Here is a 12539-nt window from a genome sequence, read left to right as displayed (position 1 = left end):
GCGAGACCAGAGGTTTAGCTTTTGAAGCTGAAAGTCTAAAAACTTTGACAAGTTGTACAGATGCAAAGAAAATCTGCGATAAAGTGGGAATAAAGTCGTGGCTTGGTGAGGATTCCTGCATGAAGCTGCAGCCTTTGAGGAACGTCGATCATGAAGTTATCAGTTTTACCAACAGGAACGGATCAATGATAAAAACCGATCTTCATTATTCTGTCCAAGCTTTTTGCTTCAACATTTTCTTCATAGTTCTGAGTTTCCTCTGGTTGTCTTACTAATCGGTCTCTTGTTGTTCTCAAATACTCATCCGCATTCTGCACATGCATTTTTAGATCATCATACTCGGCTGCACATTCCTGTGGAGTATCGATAACTACATGTTTGTCTTTACCGTAACACAAGCTGCTGTTTTATGGTTTACTTTATCTTCATGTCAATCATCTTGCTTTGATTTCCTGTCACACTGTTGCACAGAAACCTTAAACCATCGTGGAAGAAGACATTCTCCTTCTTGTTCTGCTGTTATTTTGACTTTAATCTTGTAATTTAAAATAAATAAAATTCTGTCTAACAATAATATTGCTGAATTGCAGTAATCTTTAAAAAGAAAACCTTGTGAACAGCTTCCTGTTCTTGTAGATGATGGAGTTGAAAAGTTTTATTCAGGGTTGGTAAATTATCTAGTTTTATATTTTATTTGTATATAATAATTTACTCTTATTGATAAATGTCAAATAAAAATGTCTATTTTAAATGTGTGAAAGATAACTTGTGCTTTTAATGTTGGACATTTAACCATGCAAATGAGTTTACAATATTTTAGATGGGAGTAAAGAACCAGAAATGAATCCTTCAAACTTTGCTGCAGGGAGCTGAAGACGTTCTGGAGGAATGTTCCTCTGATTATATTCATTAGTGCCACCTAGTGCTCACTGCGACCTGAAACAATCGACCCAATAATCCTGTTTCTCCTCAGGCTGCAGGACTCGCTCCTCCCTGACCCGGTGGTACCGGCGGACCGGGCTCGTTGTGATCGCGGCGGATCTTAATTGGCTGCAGCGTTATCGGCCCGGCTTGATGAGCTGCTTTGTCTTGTCCGTCGTTAGCGAGTCGTTTCCGATCGGAGGGAGGGTTATTGGAGAATCCCAGATATCTGGACACGATTGAGTCTGGAAGAACGTTTCCAGACGGATAACCATCTGGTGAGACCCGACCGACACCAGGCACCGCTGGGTTAAGGTGTTGAGACTTGGAAGCCACAGACAGATAAAAAACAAGCTAACGTGTCATCTGCTAGTGATGTATGCAAGTGGCAGCTGAGATAAGCACGAAGAACAATCACCACATCCTCGTCTGTGTATGAATGTCTATAGGTGAAAGTCTATTAGTCACAGTTTCAAGGTATGCTGCATGATGGAGCAGCACGTTCCTGCAGCTGTGATTCACATCATGCATCCAGCTAGACTTTCTTAGAAGAGCCTGGGCAGCACATGTTACGTGGAGGAGGTGGTTGTCCCTGCGTGCATGTGAACAGCAGACCACTGATCAGAAGATCTTCACTTTCAGCCTGATAAACTTCAGCTCATCGTAGCCATGCACCAGAACCGCTGCAGCTCTGCACAGACCGACTGACTGGCCGATCATGAAACTTAGTTTTTAATCTGCCAAATTTGAGTTTTTGCCCTCAGAATGCTCTGATCTGAGGATTTAACCCAACCAGCTTCACTTATCTGGAGTTTAACCAGTAGAAGTGAAAATGATGTGTGAGCATCTGGTTTAATGTTGAAGTTAAACGTCTCGTCTCCTCCTGCTGAGCCCGGTTAGCCGAGGGAAACTTCTCTGTCCTCCGACATAAACTCTCCTCCGCTCACCATGACGAGTTTTACTGGATCTAAATCACCCCAGGAATCAATGTGATAAACAATATGGTTGTTTGAGATCATTTTAAAGTCGTACATTAATACTAGCGTAGCTCTCACAGACTCTTTAATTCTGTAAAAACATTTACACTGGAGCTGGAAGACATTTTAAATATCTCAAATAAAACCAAAAACTAACAGAAATGAAAACAAAACCATCAATAAAATGGATGATGATGTCACTGTAGAGAAAATTGTCCTTTAAAAATATTAATAATCAGAATGGAAATTAAGTGCATTTTAATTTAATGCCAGTAATGATAGATTATTGCAACAAGTTTACCTGCTGTAAATATTGATCTTTAAAAATAGGAAAATGTTTCTTCTGCCTGAATTATTTATTCTGTAACTACGTTTATTTGTAACTGGAAACTTTTGTCTCTCTTTATCAATCAGATGTGATAATAAAACAGTTTTTCTGTTTTACCGATCAGTTGGAACGTTTTCCTTCTCCTTCAGTAAATATATCTTGAATTCAGTGGAAACCCAACAATACAAACATCTTTTTGTATAGCAGATGTAAAATATTCTGAATAAAATGTTAATTTGGTAATCTGGAATATGTTAGCACAATGCTAACTGGCGTTTTCAGAGCAGCCAATCCAGCAGCGCCATCTCGGTCATCTTGGTGCTGATTGGCTGAAGCCACAGGCCAGAAAAGCTGCTTTCTGTGCTAATGCAGCAGTTTCTATTATTGTTTGTTGGTTTTCACCAGCAGCTGCTGACCTCCATGGTTACAGTAACAATCATGGCTGCTCTTCTGCAAACACAGTTGTGTGAAATAATTTTCTTGGTCTGCATATCTGGATTTTGGTTGCCGAGACGTTGAGCTTTGGTTAAAAGAAGATAAATAATGTAGAACAAATATCAAGCCCAAGACCCAAAGAGACCATTTGTGGCTGAGCTGCGTTTCCTCCAGATTACATCAAACTGAGATTATAATTTAACCTTCTAACATTTACAGCGAGTCTGAGAATCTGCTGATTCTTTATCCACTTTAGGAAACTTTCTAGTTTCAGCAGCTTCTCAGAAAAATGATGTGGAAATATTTAGTTTTTCTTTCTGGATATAAATATTTAAAAACCTTAATGAAGCAGATCAGCAGATTACGAATCGTCTGATTTCTGCTGTTGGTGACATGAGGTCTGATTTCTCTCAGGATTAGAGGATTCTAATAAAAGTTATGTAAATTGTAAATTGACTATAAATTAGTTTTGTTTTCATATTTAGTGATTTCTGTAAATGTTTTCCAAAGACCCAGGTGTAGTCAGACGTCTGCATCAATCTTAGTGTCTGATTAACTTGATCTTATTCTCTCACGTGAAAATCCAGACAGAATTTGACCAATTTTGGATTTCTGAAATTCTCCTACAATAATCTGCTGTTAGATTTTTGCAATATAATTTTTTAATAAATATTTCACAATATGTACAGAAACAAACTACTACAGTGGCATTATGATATTTATTATTATTTTGTATTTTTGATGAACAGAAAAAATTGTTAAATTGGTCCAGTTTTTAATGTTTGGTGCAAAATAAAGTTCAGTTTATTTCTGTAGCATTTTAGCAACAAGCCAGTTCAAAATACTTTACATGATAAAACCACAAATAAACCAAAAAAACTTTGATTAGTGGCAAAATGAGAAGCAACAAAGTTATGAAAGTTATAGTCTAGAATAAAACTAGTTATGTTCCAGTTGTTGTAAACCAAAATCTAAAATGTTTGTTTTCTAGTTTGATTTAGATCAGGGAGTCAAACTCCAGTCCTCTGGTGCCCTGCAGGTTTTAGATACAAACGGCTCCATCACCTGGTGTAGGTCAGTTAACCAGAACCTTAACGACCCGATCCGGTGGGTCAGCAGAGGAACAGCCAACAGCTGCAGGGCAGCGGGCCTGGAGTTTAACCTGCGATTTAAAGGAACGCAGGGTTTCAGCTGATTTTCAGTTTTCTGGAACTTCATTGTCCATCAGTGAAGGACTTTAGAACCGGGTCATGTAGAACCAGGCGGTGTAGAGCCAGGCCGTGTAGAGCCGGGCCGTGTAGAGCCGGGCCGTGTAGAGCCGGGTCATGTAGAACCAGGCGGTGTAGAGCCGGGTGGTGTAGAACCAGGCGGTGTAGAGCCGGGCCGTGTAGAACCGGGCGGTGTAGAACCAGGCGGTGTAGAACCAGGCGGTGTAGAGCCGGGTGGTGTAGAACCAGGCGGTGTAGAGCCGGGTCATGTAGAACCAGGCGGTGTAGAGCCAGGCCGTGTAGAACCAGGCGGTGTAGAGCCGGGCCGTGTAGAGCCGGGTCATGTAGAACCAGGCGGTGTAGAGCCGGGTGGTGTAGAACCAGGCGGTGTAGAGCCGGGCCGTGTAGAACCGGGCGGTGTAGAGCCGGGTGGTGTAGAACCAGGCGGTGTAGAGCCGGGCCGTGTAGAACCGGGTCGTGTAGAGCCGGTTCTACATCACATTGTTTCCATCCTCCTGGTTCTAGTCAGAACTCCAGCTGCAGCGTCGCTGGTTTTCGTCAGACCTGTGAACGTATTTAGAACAAATAAATGGCAATAAAGGTTTCAGTATTTTGTTAAACTTCCTGCAGCATCTTTTATCTGAATGTAAATGTAATTTTTTAATTTATGTCATTAAATTTAATTTAGCCAAATTTCCAGTTTTGGTTCTAAAATGCTTATTACCTGAAGGATATTTGTAGAACGGATCGAGCCGTTTTCTCTGCAGCGCAGCACCTGGAAATCAGAGCCATCTTTGGGTGAAATGTGTATTTTTCACCAGAACATCAGAGCTTTTGAAACGAGAAATCAGTGAGTCATTACTGGTAGAGTTCATGGAAGCGGCGCAGAAACGAGGCGGCCTGCGGAGCCGCCGGAGGCGCCCCGGGGGGCTCCGGCGTTCGGTAAGGCGCCAGCAAACAGCCCCGCTGTGAGAAGCTGTGCCAGTCATTTGGATCAAACTTGTTGTCTTCCTGTGAAAGGCCTGGTAGTTTCCTCACTATTCATGTGGTTGAAACAGGAAACAAAACGGTGGTGAGCGCAGCGCCGCATATCGCTGCTGAACAGCGACTTCATCAGGGTTTGGAGCTGGCGGCCCAAACGTGGCGGCAGAGAGGGGAACATGACACCAAAGTGTTGAAGTAACGCAGTTTTCACACAAATCATCAAATGACTGGATGCTGCTGCCTTCATTGAACCACCTGGTGAAATAATCACCAGGTGATTATTTCACCAGGTGGTTCACCACAGAGACTCATTCTAGATTTCACTTCAAGGTTTTTAAATTTGACTCCAAGTGACTCACACTGCAGATTTATTTCTAATATTCATTTTGTCTTTATTTAACAGTTTTCCACCCGTTTAGCGTCTTTCATGTTCCGACCACAAAGGTTTAAAATGTATTTGGGTTTTCATAGCCAACACAAAATAATAAACATTATAGGGAAAATAGAAGAGTTGGGTAGAAACTAGTTACATTAACTCAGTTACTCTGACTTGGGTAACTTTCATGAACAGAGGAGCGTTTTTACTACACTCTACTTTTCCCTTGAGTCATTTTATCTACTTTTATTTGAGTAAAACTTCTGGATTTTCAACCCGTTGAATGAAAAACAAACAAAAAAGGAAAAAATTCTCCACACAGATTTTACAGTTTCTGTCAAAGTTTCATGAATTTTTCATTTAAAGGAACAAATTTATAAACATTTTCTTTTGCCTGATTTTGTTTTTTTTTATGAATTATTGTCAAACTTTCCACCTATTTTGGTGTTTGGGTCCATCTGATGTACTTTTTAAATATTTGATCAGTACTTTAACAGACTCTTTACCAAATCCTGCTTTCCTGTTGTAATTTCTTGGTTATTTTTTACATGTTGAACTAGTTTCACTTTTACTTCAGCACATTTCACTAATTTGGGCTGAATGGGACGAAAACGGCCTGAACGGAAACCGTCGCCACATTTTAAGGTTATTTTTGAAATATAAAATCTAAAACATTATTGACAACATTGACGTTTGATTGTGAAAAAGCTTAATCTGTACCCAGACGTCCGTCCTGAACCCATCGGATTATTAATCCGGTCTGTGGGAATCGGGTGACGGCGCAGCAGCACAGCTGTTGGCGTAAACCTCTCCCTCCTCGCCGCTCCCAGAGGAGCAGCCACCGCCATGGTGATTATGTCACCACTTAGTGAACTAACTGACACTGATGGGTTTGAAATGCACTCCGCGTCCCAGCGGGCCCCGGCCCCCCCGGGCCCCCCGGCCCCCGGCCTCCTGCCAGGCCCCTCTGCGCTCGGTGTCTGGTTACCGCAGAGTGACGGCGAGGCCAAGTTCACCAGCGAGCGGCGTCTGAAGGGGCTGATGGGCATGGAGGCTCCTCTCCCCACCATGGAGCCGAAAAACCTGGTGGCTCCAGGTTTTATTTTCACCAGAAACATCACGAAGGATTTTATTCATCCTGAATATTTCCTGTGCTGCAGCACTTCTAGATGGAAAAGATCTGCAGTGAATAACCAGTGAATGAAGTTTTTACATCTCACCTCGAGTTTTATTCCTGGTTCTGTTTCAGTCCAATGACAGTAACGACTTTCTGTTCTGCTCTAGTTTGATGTGAACACCAAGTGAACCGGAGACCACTTGGTGTTGAAGCTTCAGTCTGATGGTAGAAATAGTTAATAAATAATAATTAGTTTCTGAGAAACATCCACTCTGTTCTCATCTTTAAAATCTCTCAGCATCATGAATATTGAAAAACTTCTTCATTTTTGGCTTTTTTGGAAAATATGTTGTTTAATTTTGAGTGTTTTTAGTTTCCTGTATAATTTTTATTTTTTTAAAATGTCATTTATAGGGTTAAGCTGAAAAACGTACATTTATTCATTAACAAACATGTTGATGGCATTTATGTTAAAGTGATTATAGTTATTAGATTCCATAATTCTTATTGATGTACTTTGAGTCATCGTTAAGAAGTTTTTAGACATAATTCACACTGATAATGACAAATGGAAAGTAACCTTTAGGTGTTGTGTGGTTAAGTTCACATTAAAATCTCTCTGCCTCCATGAGGTCAGAGCCTGATGCTGGGCGAAGCTGATAAGAAGCTCGGCTCGGTTAGATAACGTCTCTTCTCATCCATTTGGGCACGTTTGGGTTTTATTCATTCACGTTTGCTTTCATTATTTTTTATCAGGGTAAAGTGATAAAGAGCTTCATGTCAGTTTCTTAGAGCTCTGACTCGTGTAATTTTTCCTGCCCATTTTTTCCTTCCTCTTAACTTTCCCCAATATTCTTGGAAGAGCTTTAGCTTTTGCTGCTGGTGTCTTCCCCTCCCGTTGGAGAGTCAGTGGTCTTCCCCAGATCGACTTGATCAAAACATTTCTGTTTAAAGATACTTTTAGTTTGAGGTGGAATAATTACTGCAAGTTGAGTTTTTTGAATGAAACTACAGAAAGTTTTGAGCAGGACTGATGGGACTTTTCACTGATCTGATGACTAAGGTGATGAAAATGTGACTTTGGGTCACAAACAGAATACACACGTTCAGCTGTCATCTGGCTTATTTTGAGAAAAATCTGCATATTTCAGTTGATACTGAGAATCATATTCTGGCTGTAGATGTTGTCTGTGGTGCAGCAGTGGCTTTGAGAGATTGTTCACAGAGTTAAGAGCATCACCAGCCAGCCGCAGCCGCTCTCCTCTGCATGTTCTCAGGCTCTGCTGCAGAAACGGCGTTGGCATGTTAACGATCACAGTTAGCATGTAGGCGATCAGTTAGCATGTAAACAATCACAGTTAGCATGTAGGCAATCAGTTAGCATGTAGACAATCACAGTTAGCATGTAGGCGATCACAGTTAGCATGTAGGCGATCACAGCTAGCATGTAGGCGATCACAGCTAGCATGTAGGCAATCACAGCATGTAGGTGATGACAGTTAGCATGTAGGCGATCACAGTTAGCATGTAGGCAATCACAGCATGTAGGTGGTGACAGTTAGCATGTAGGCAATCACAGCATGTAGGTGATGACAGTTAGCATGTAGGCGATCACAGCTAGCATGTAGGCGATCACAGCTAGCATGTAGGCAATCACAGCATGTAGGTGATGACAGTTAGCATGTAGGCGATCACAGTTAGCATGTAGGCAATCACAGCATGTAGGTGGTGACAGTTAGCATGTAGGCAATCACAGCATGTAGGCGATCACAGTTAGCATGTAGGCGATAACAGCTAGCATGTAGGCGATCACAGTTAGCATGTAGGCAATCACAGCATGTAGGCAATCACAGCATGTAGGCGATCACAGTTAGCATGTAGGCGATCACAGCTAGCATGTAGGCGATCACAGTTAGCATGTAGGCAATCGCAGCATGTAGGCGATCACAGTTAGCATGTAGGCGATCACAGCTAGCATGTAGGCGATCACAGCTAGCATGTAGGCGATCACAGTTAGCATGTAGGCGATCACAGTTAGCATGTAGGCAATCACAGCATGTAGGTGATGACAGTTAGCATGTAGGCGATCACAGTTAGCATGTAGGCAATCACAGTATGTAGGCGATCACAGTTAGCATGTAGGCGATCACAGCTAGCATGTAGGCGATCACAGCTAGCATGTAGGCGATCACAGCTAGCATGTAGGCGATCACAGTTAGCATGTAGGCAATCGCAGCATGTAGGTGATGACAGTTAGCATGTAGGCGATCACAGCATGTAGGTGATGACAGTTAGCATGTAGGCGATCACAGTTAGCATGTAGGCGATCACAGTTAGCATGTAGGTGATCACAGTTAGCATGTAGGCAATCACAGTTAGCATGTAGGCAATCACAGCATGTAGGTGATGACAGTTAGCATGTAGGCGATCACAGTTAGCATGTAGGCGATCACAGTTAGCATGTAGGCGATCACAGTTAGCATGTAGGTGATCACAGTTAGCATGTAGGCAATCACAGTTAGCATGTAGGCAATCACAGCATGTAGGTGATGACAGTTAGCATGTAGGTGATGACAGTTAGCATGTAGGCGATCACAGTTAGCATGTAGGCGATCACAGTTAGCATGTAGGTGATCACAGTTAGCATGTAGGCAATCACAGTTAGCATGTAGGCAATCACAGCATGTAGGTGATGACAGTTAGCATGTAGGCGATCACAGTTAGCATGTAGGCGATCACAGTTAGCATGTAGGCGATCACAGTTAGCATGTAGGCGATCACAGTTAGCATGTTAGCGGTCATGTCTGAGAACCATCCATCTCCGCTGGCTTCTCTGTAAAAGCAGAAAAACTCAGCATGTGAAATTGATCATAAAGTCTTTCCAGCAGTCGGTGTGCTGCTCTGCTCTGCTGCAGGAGTTCTGGTTTTAGTCACCTGCACAGCCCACCTGAACATCTTTGCTCCTCTGATTCAGAAGCATCTCAGTAAATGATCTAAGGAAGCATTAATCTCATTAATCTACTGTCTGATCATTTAGATGCTGAAGCTAAATACACTGCTCAAAAAAATAAAGGGAACACTCAAATAACACATCCTAGATCTGAATGAATGAAATATTCTCATTGAATACTTTGTTCTGTACAAAGTTGAATGTGCCGACAACAAAATCACACAAAAATCATCAATGGAAATCAAATTTATTAACCAGTGGAGGCCTGGATTTGGAGCCACACACAAAATTAAAGTGAAATGTTCCCTTTATTTTTTATGTTCCCAGTATATATTTTATTATTTTAAAAAAGTTTCTCTAAGTTTTGACTCTGCTGTGGAAAACTATAGAGACTCAGCATAATTAATCTAACACCAAGACCAAAACTAATGTGTCTGTCCTGCATTTGAACTATTAATGAGTGAAGATATGAAGCTGATAAATTACAGGAAATCAATGATTGCATCAGCCACCGTGGTTCTGCTGTGAGGGAGTGAAAAGTTTTCCAGAGGTGTCTCATTATGCAGCCTATATATAGTAACCAAGTTGGTTTCAGTCATTAACTGATTGCTTCTGATCCATCCTGTGACAAAACGACATGAAAGCAGCTGCAGCGTCTGCAGAGGTGACTGGAAACATGTCATGTTGATGTGATTTTCCATGAAGCGTTAGGAACGGCGGCGCGTCCCGCCTGATGCGCCGCCTGATGCGCCGCAGCAGAGAGACGTGTGTGTTTAGTCTATTAGCAGAGACCGCCGGTCCGCTTTGGGGAGCTCACCCCAAGACGGCTTCAGTTACACCAACCCAGCGCCCCACCTCCAACCTTGAACCCCTGACCTCCCTTTGGCTGACCTGCCGTCAGCGCCGTGTGTGTGTGTGTGTGTGTGTGTGTTGATTCTCAGCCGAGCTAAGTTGAAGAGTTGGCGGTGCTGTTGATGGTCACGATGATACGCCTCCACGGCTGCGGCTCCTTTTGCGCTCACCGCTTCTCACTCTGCTGTGATTTAATAAAGTTTAGGAAGTGATGGAATAAGTGCGTCCACCTGTGGCGGTTCAGGATGCGCTAATCTCCTGATTTAGCTGCTAACCCCGTCTGCAGGTTCACCCTGCGCCTGACCTCTCCTCACACACGCCTGGATGAACTCCAGAGCTCAGGACGCTGCGTCGGGAATCTCTGCAGCAACCTGGAAACCTTCAGCTGGATCCAGGAACAGATGATGAACTGAACCAGCATGAGACGTTATTATAACGAATGGAAAATATTAGCTGTCAGCAAACAGAAGCTGCTGATTGCTTCCACTGTTTCTGCTGCGTTTTATTCCTGACCTGCTCCTCCCAGCTCCAGTTTGACCAGTTTGCATTTCCTGAACAATGTCAATAAAACCCATTAAAAAATAAAAACATTATTTTACATCAAATAAAAGAATTTGCAAATGTCGTTTTTAGGTTTTGATCCAGAAGCTTCAGAAGTTGATTTTACTGAGGTAGCAGCTCCTGAGGTCATAAATACATAAAAAGCCAAATTAAAACTGAATATAAATCAGTTTAAAGCAAATCCTCCTTTTGTCAGAATGGCCTGACAGGATTTTATTTTGGTCAAATTGTTTCAGATATCAAACATAACCTGAATAGAAACAAAAGGTTTTCAAATGTTATTTATTAAAGGAAAAGAATAATAATAAAAGGATCTCCATCCTTTAACCTGTTAATAAATATGAATAAAACTCATTTTAGATCATCTGAACTCCTCCAATGTAAAACAGTAAATCTGATTGGTGCGGCTTGCAGCCAGGCTTTTGTGTGAATCTGTTTAATGTCGTGACACAAACTGTCGGCCATGTTGTCTGTCCTACCGTCGGCGATCAGCCTCATTTCTGTCCGTTGGTCCTGATGCTTTCACGCCGTTTCTTGCATGTTTATGATGAAAATAAGTTTTTCTTATGATCCTCCTTCACTTTTCTCTGTATTTGGGTCGTAACTTCCTGTAGGAATATTATTGATAATTGATAAACTGCTTCATTTATTCTCAACACACTCAGAACTCATCTGACCCAGTGAAGCTTCATTCCTTTGACACATTTGGTGAATAGTTCTTAAAAAGTAAAAGTGTTGAGTGCTGTGTGAATATTAGCCTTCTGGTTGGCGACACATTAGCCGTTTTATCCCCGGCGGTTAAAGCTGCTGCAGTCAGAAGTGACGCAGCTTGATGGGACGAAGCAGAAAAGCAAATAAAGAGGAATGACAACAACGTGAGGAAGGAGCCTGACGCTCGGCTCAGCTTCTGCTGTGACTGAGAGGAGAGACCAATTAGCCGTTAATGTGAGCGCTGACGGGCGGATTACTCCCGGCTCGGCCGCCCCTTTAAGAAACAGACATTAATAACAATAACGCAGTAATAACTGGGCTCTTAAAGGGACAGCTGCGGCCCGGCAGCCTAATGTCCTTCACAGCTGGCTTCACATGTTTGAGCTGCCAAGAAGGCTTTTGTTCACTTCCTGGGCCCTTTGTGTGACCCGGGTCGCGGGACGCCGGCCCATTGTTCAGCCAGGCAGGAAGTTCCCGTCCTGCAGCAGCAGCTACCTGGAAGCTTCAAGGTGAAGGCAGCCCCCAGCGCGCTGTCATGGAAACCCCGTCCTGACGCCGCATCCTCCTGGACGCTATTGTCTCCAGGTTTACAGTTACCGGTCAGAAGCAGGGGTCAGAGGTCAGGCGGTGCACCTCTAACAATCCTGCAGGTGCTCCATTGAGCCGCTTCTTTCTTAATTAGGAAGACGGACCAACAAACAGCGCAGCCATTCACATGCGCCCGCGGTCGTGACCGATCGCTGGACCCCGTGTAGTTGGAGGATTCTCTTACCGCGCTGCCAATGGAGGCGAGGAATCTGAGCGCTGCGCTCGTCCTGGGAACAAAGGGCCGGCGGCCCCGGGGCCCGGGGTAAGGAAACTCCGGGTTTGGCCCCTGGACCCGCAGGTCCTCCTGGAACAGCCAGGTGTTCCAACAGGAGCCACTTTGTGGAGCAACAGAGAGCCTCCGTCATGTTGCTAACAGGAACCACACGGAGCCGGTCCTGGTTCTGGTTCCGCTGCAGGGAGGCGGAAACATGGCGGCTGGTTCCCCGACCCTCACAGCCTCCAGCCAGCTCTCGCTCCCTGCAGCTGCTGCACACGGCCTGGTCAGGGAATCAGCAAACCTCAGCCGAGTCC

General features: G+C 43.4%; 1 protein-coding gene across 1 annotated transcript; it reads right to left on the bottom strand.

Annotated features, from left to right (window-relative positions):
- Positions 1-3361: 3361 nt before the first annotated feature.
- On the bottom strand, positions 3362-4843 carry LOC148152550 (uncharacterized). The gene is made up of 2 exons (XM_088003427.1): positions 4594-4843; positions 3362-4433 (listed from the first exon to the last, which is right to left on the bottom strand). The coding sequence occupies exon 2, from the start codon at positions 4211-4213 to the stop codon at positions 3899-3901; it is 315 nt and encodes a 104-aa protein (XP_087859553.1). The 5' UTR covers positions 4214-4433; positions 4594-4843; the 3' UTR covers positions 3362-3898.
- Between the last annotated feature and the right edge of the window lie 7696 nt (positions 4844-12539).

Source organism: Poecilia mexicana, unplaced genomic scaffold (genome assembly GCF_051168715.1).
Source record: "Poecilia mexicana isolate PSO_F unplaced genomic scaffold, ASM5116871v1 scaffold_23, whole genome shotgun sequence".
NCBI classification, from domain to species: Eukaryota; Metazoa; Chordata; class Actinopteri; order Cyprinodontiformes; family Poeciliidae; genus Poecilia; species Poecilia mexicana.
Note: the sequence above shows the minus strand (reverse complement) of the source record. Positions and strands in the feature narration are given on the sequence as shown.

Excerpts from the sequence above, each read along its gene's own strand:
- LOC148152550 (XM_088003427.1), bottom strand. The coding sequence starts at position 4,213 with ATGACCCGGCTCTACACGGCCCGGCTCTACACCGCCTGGTTCTACACG.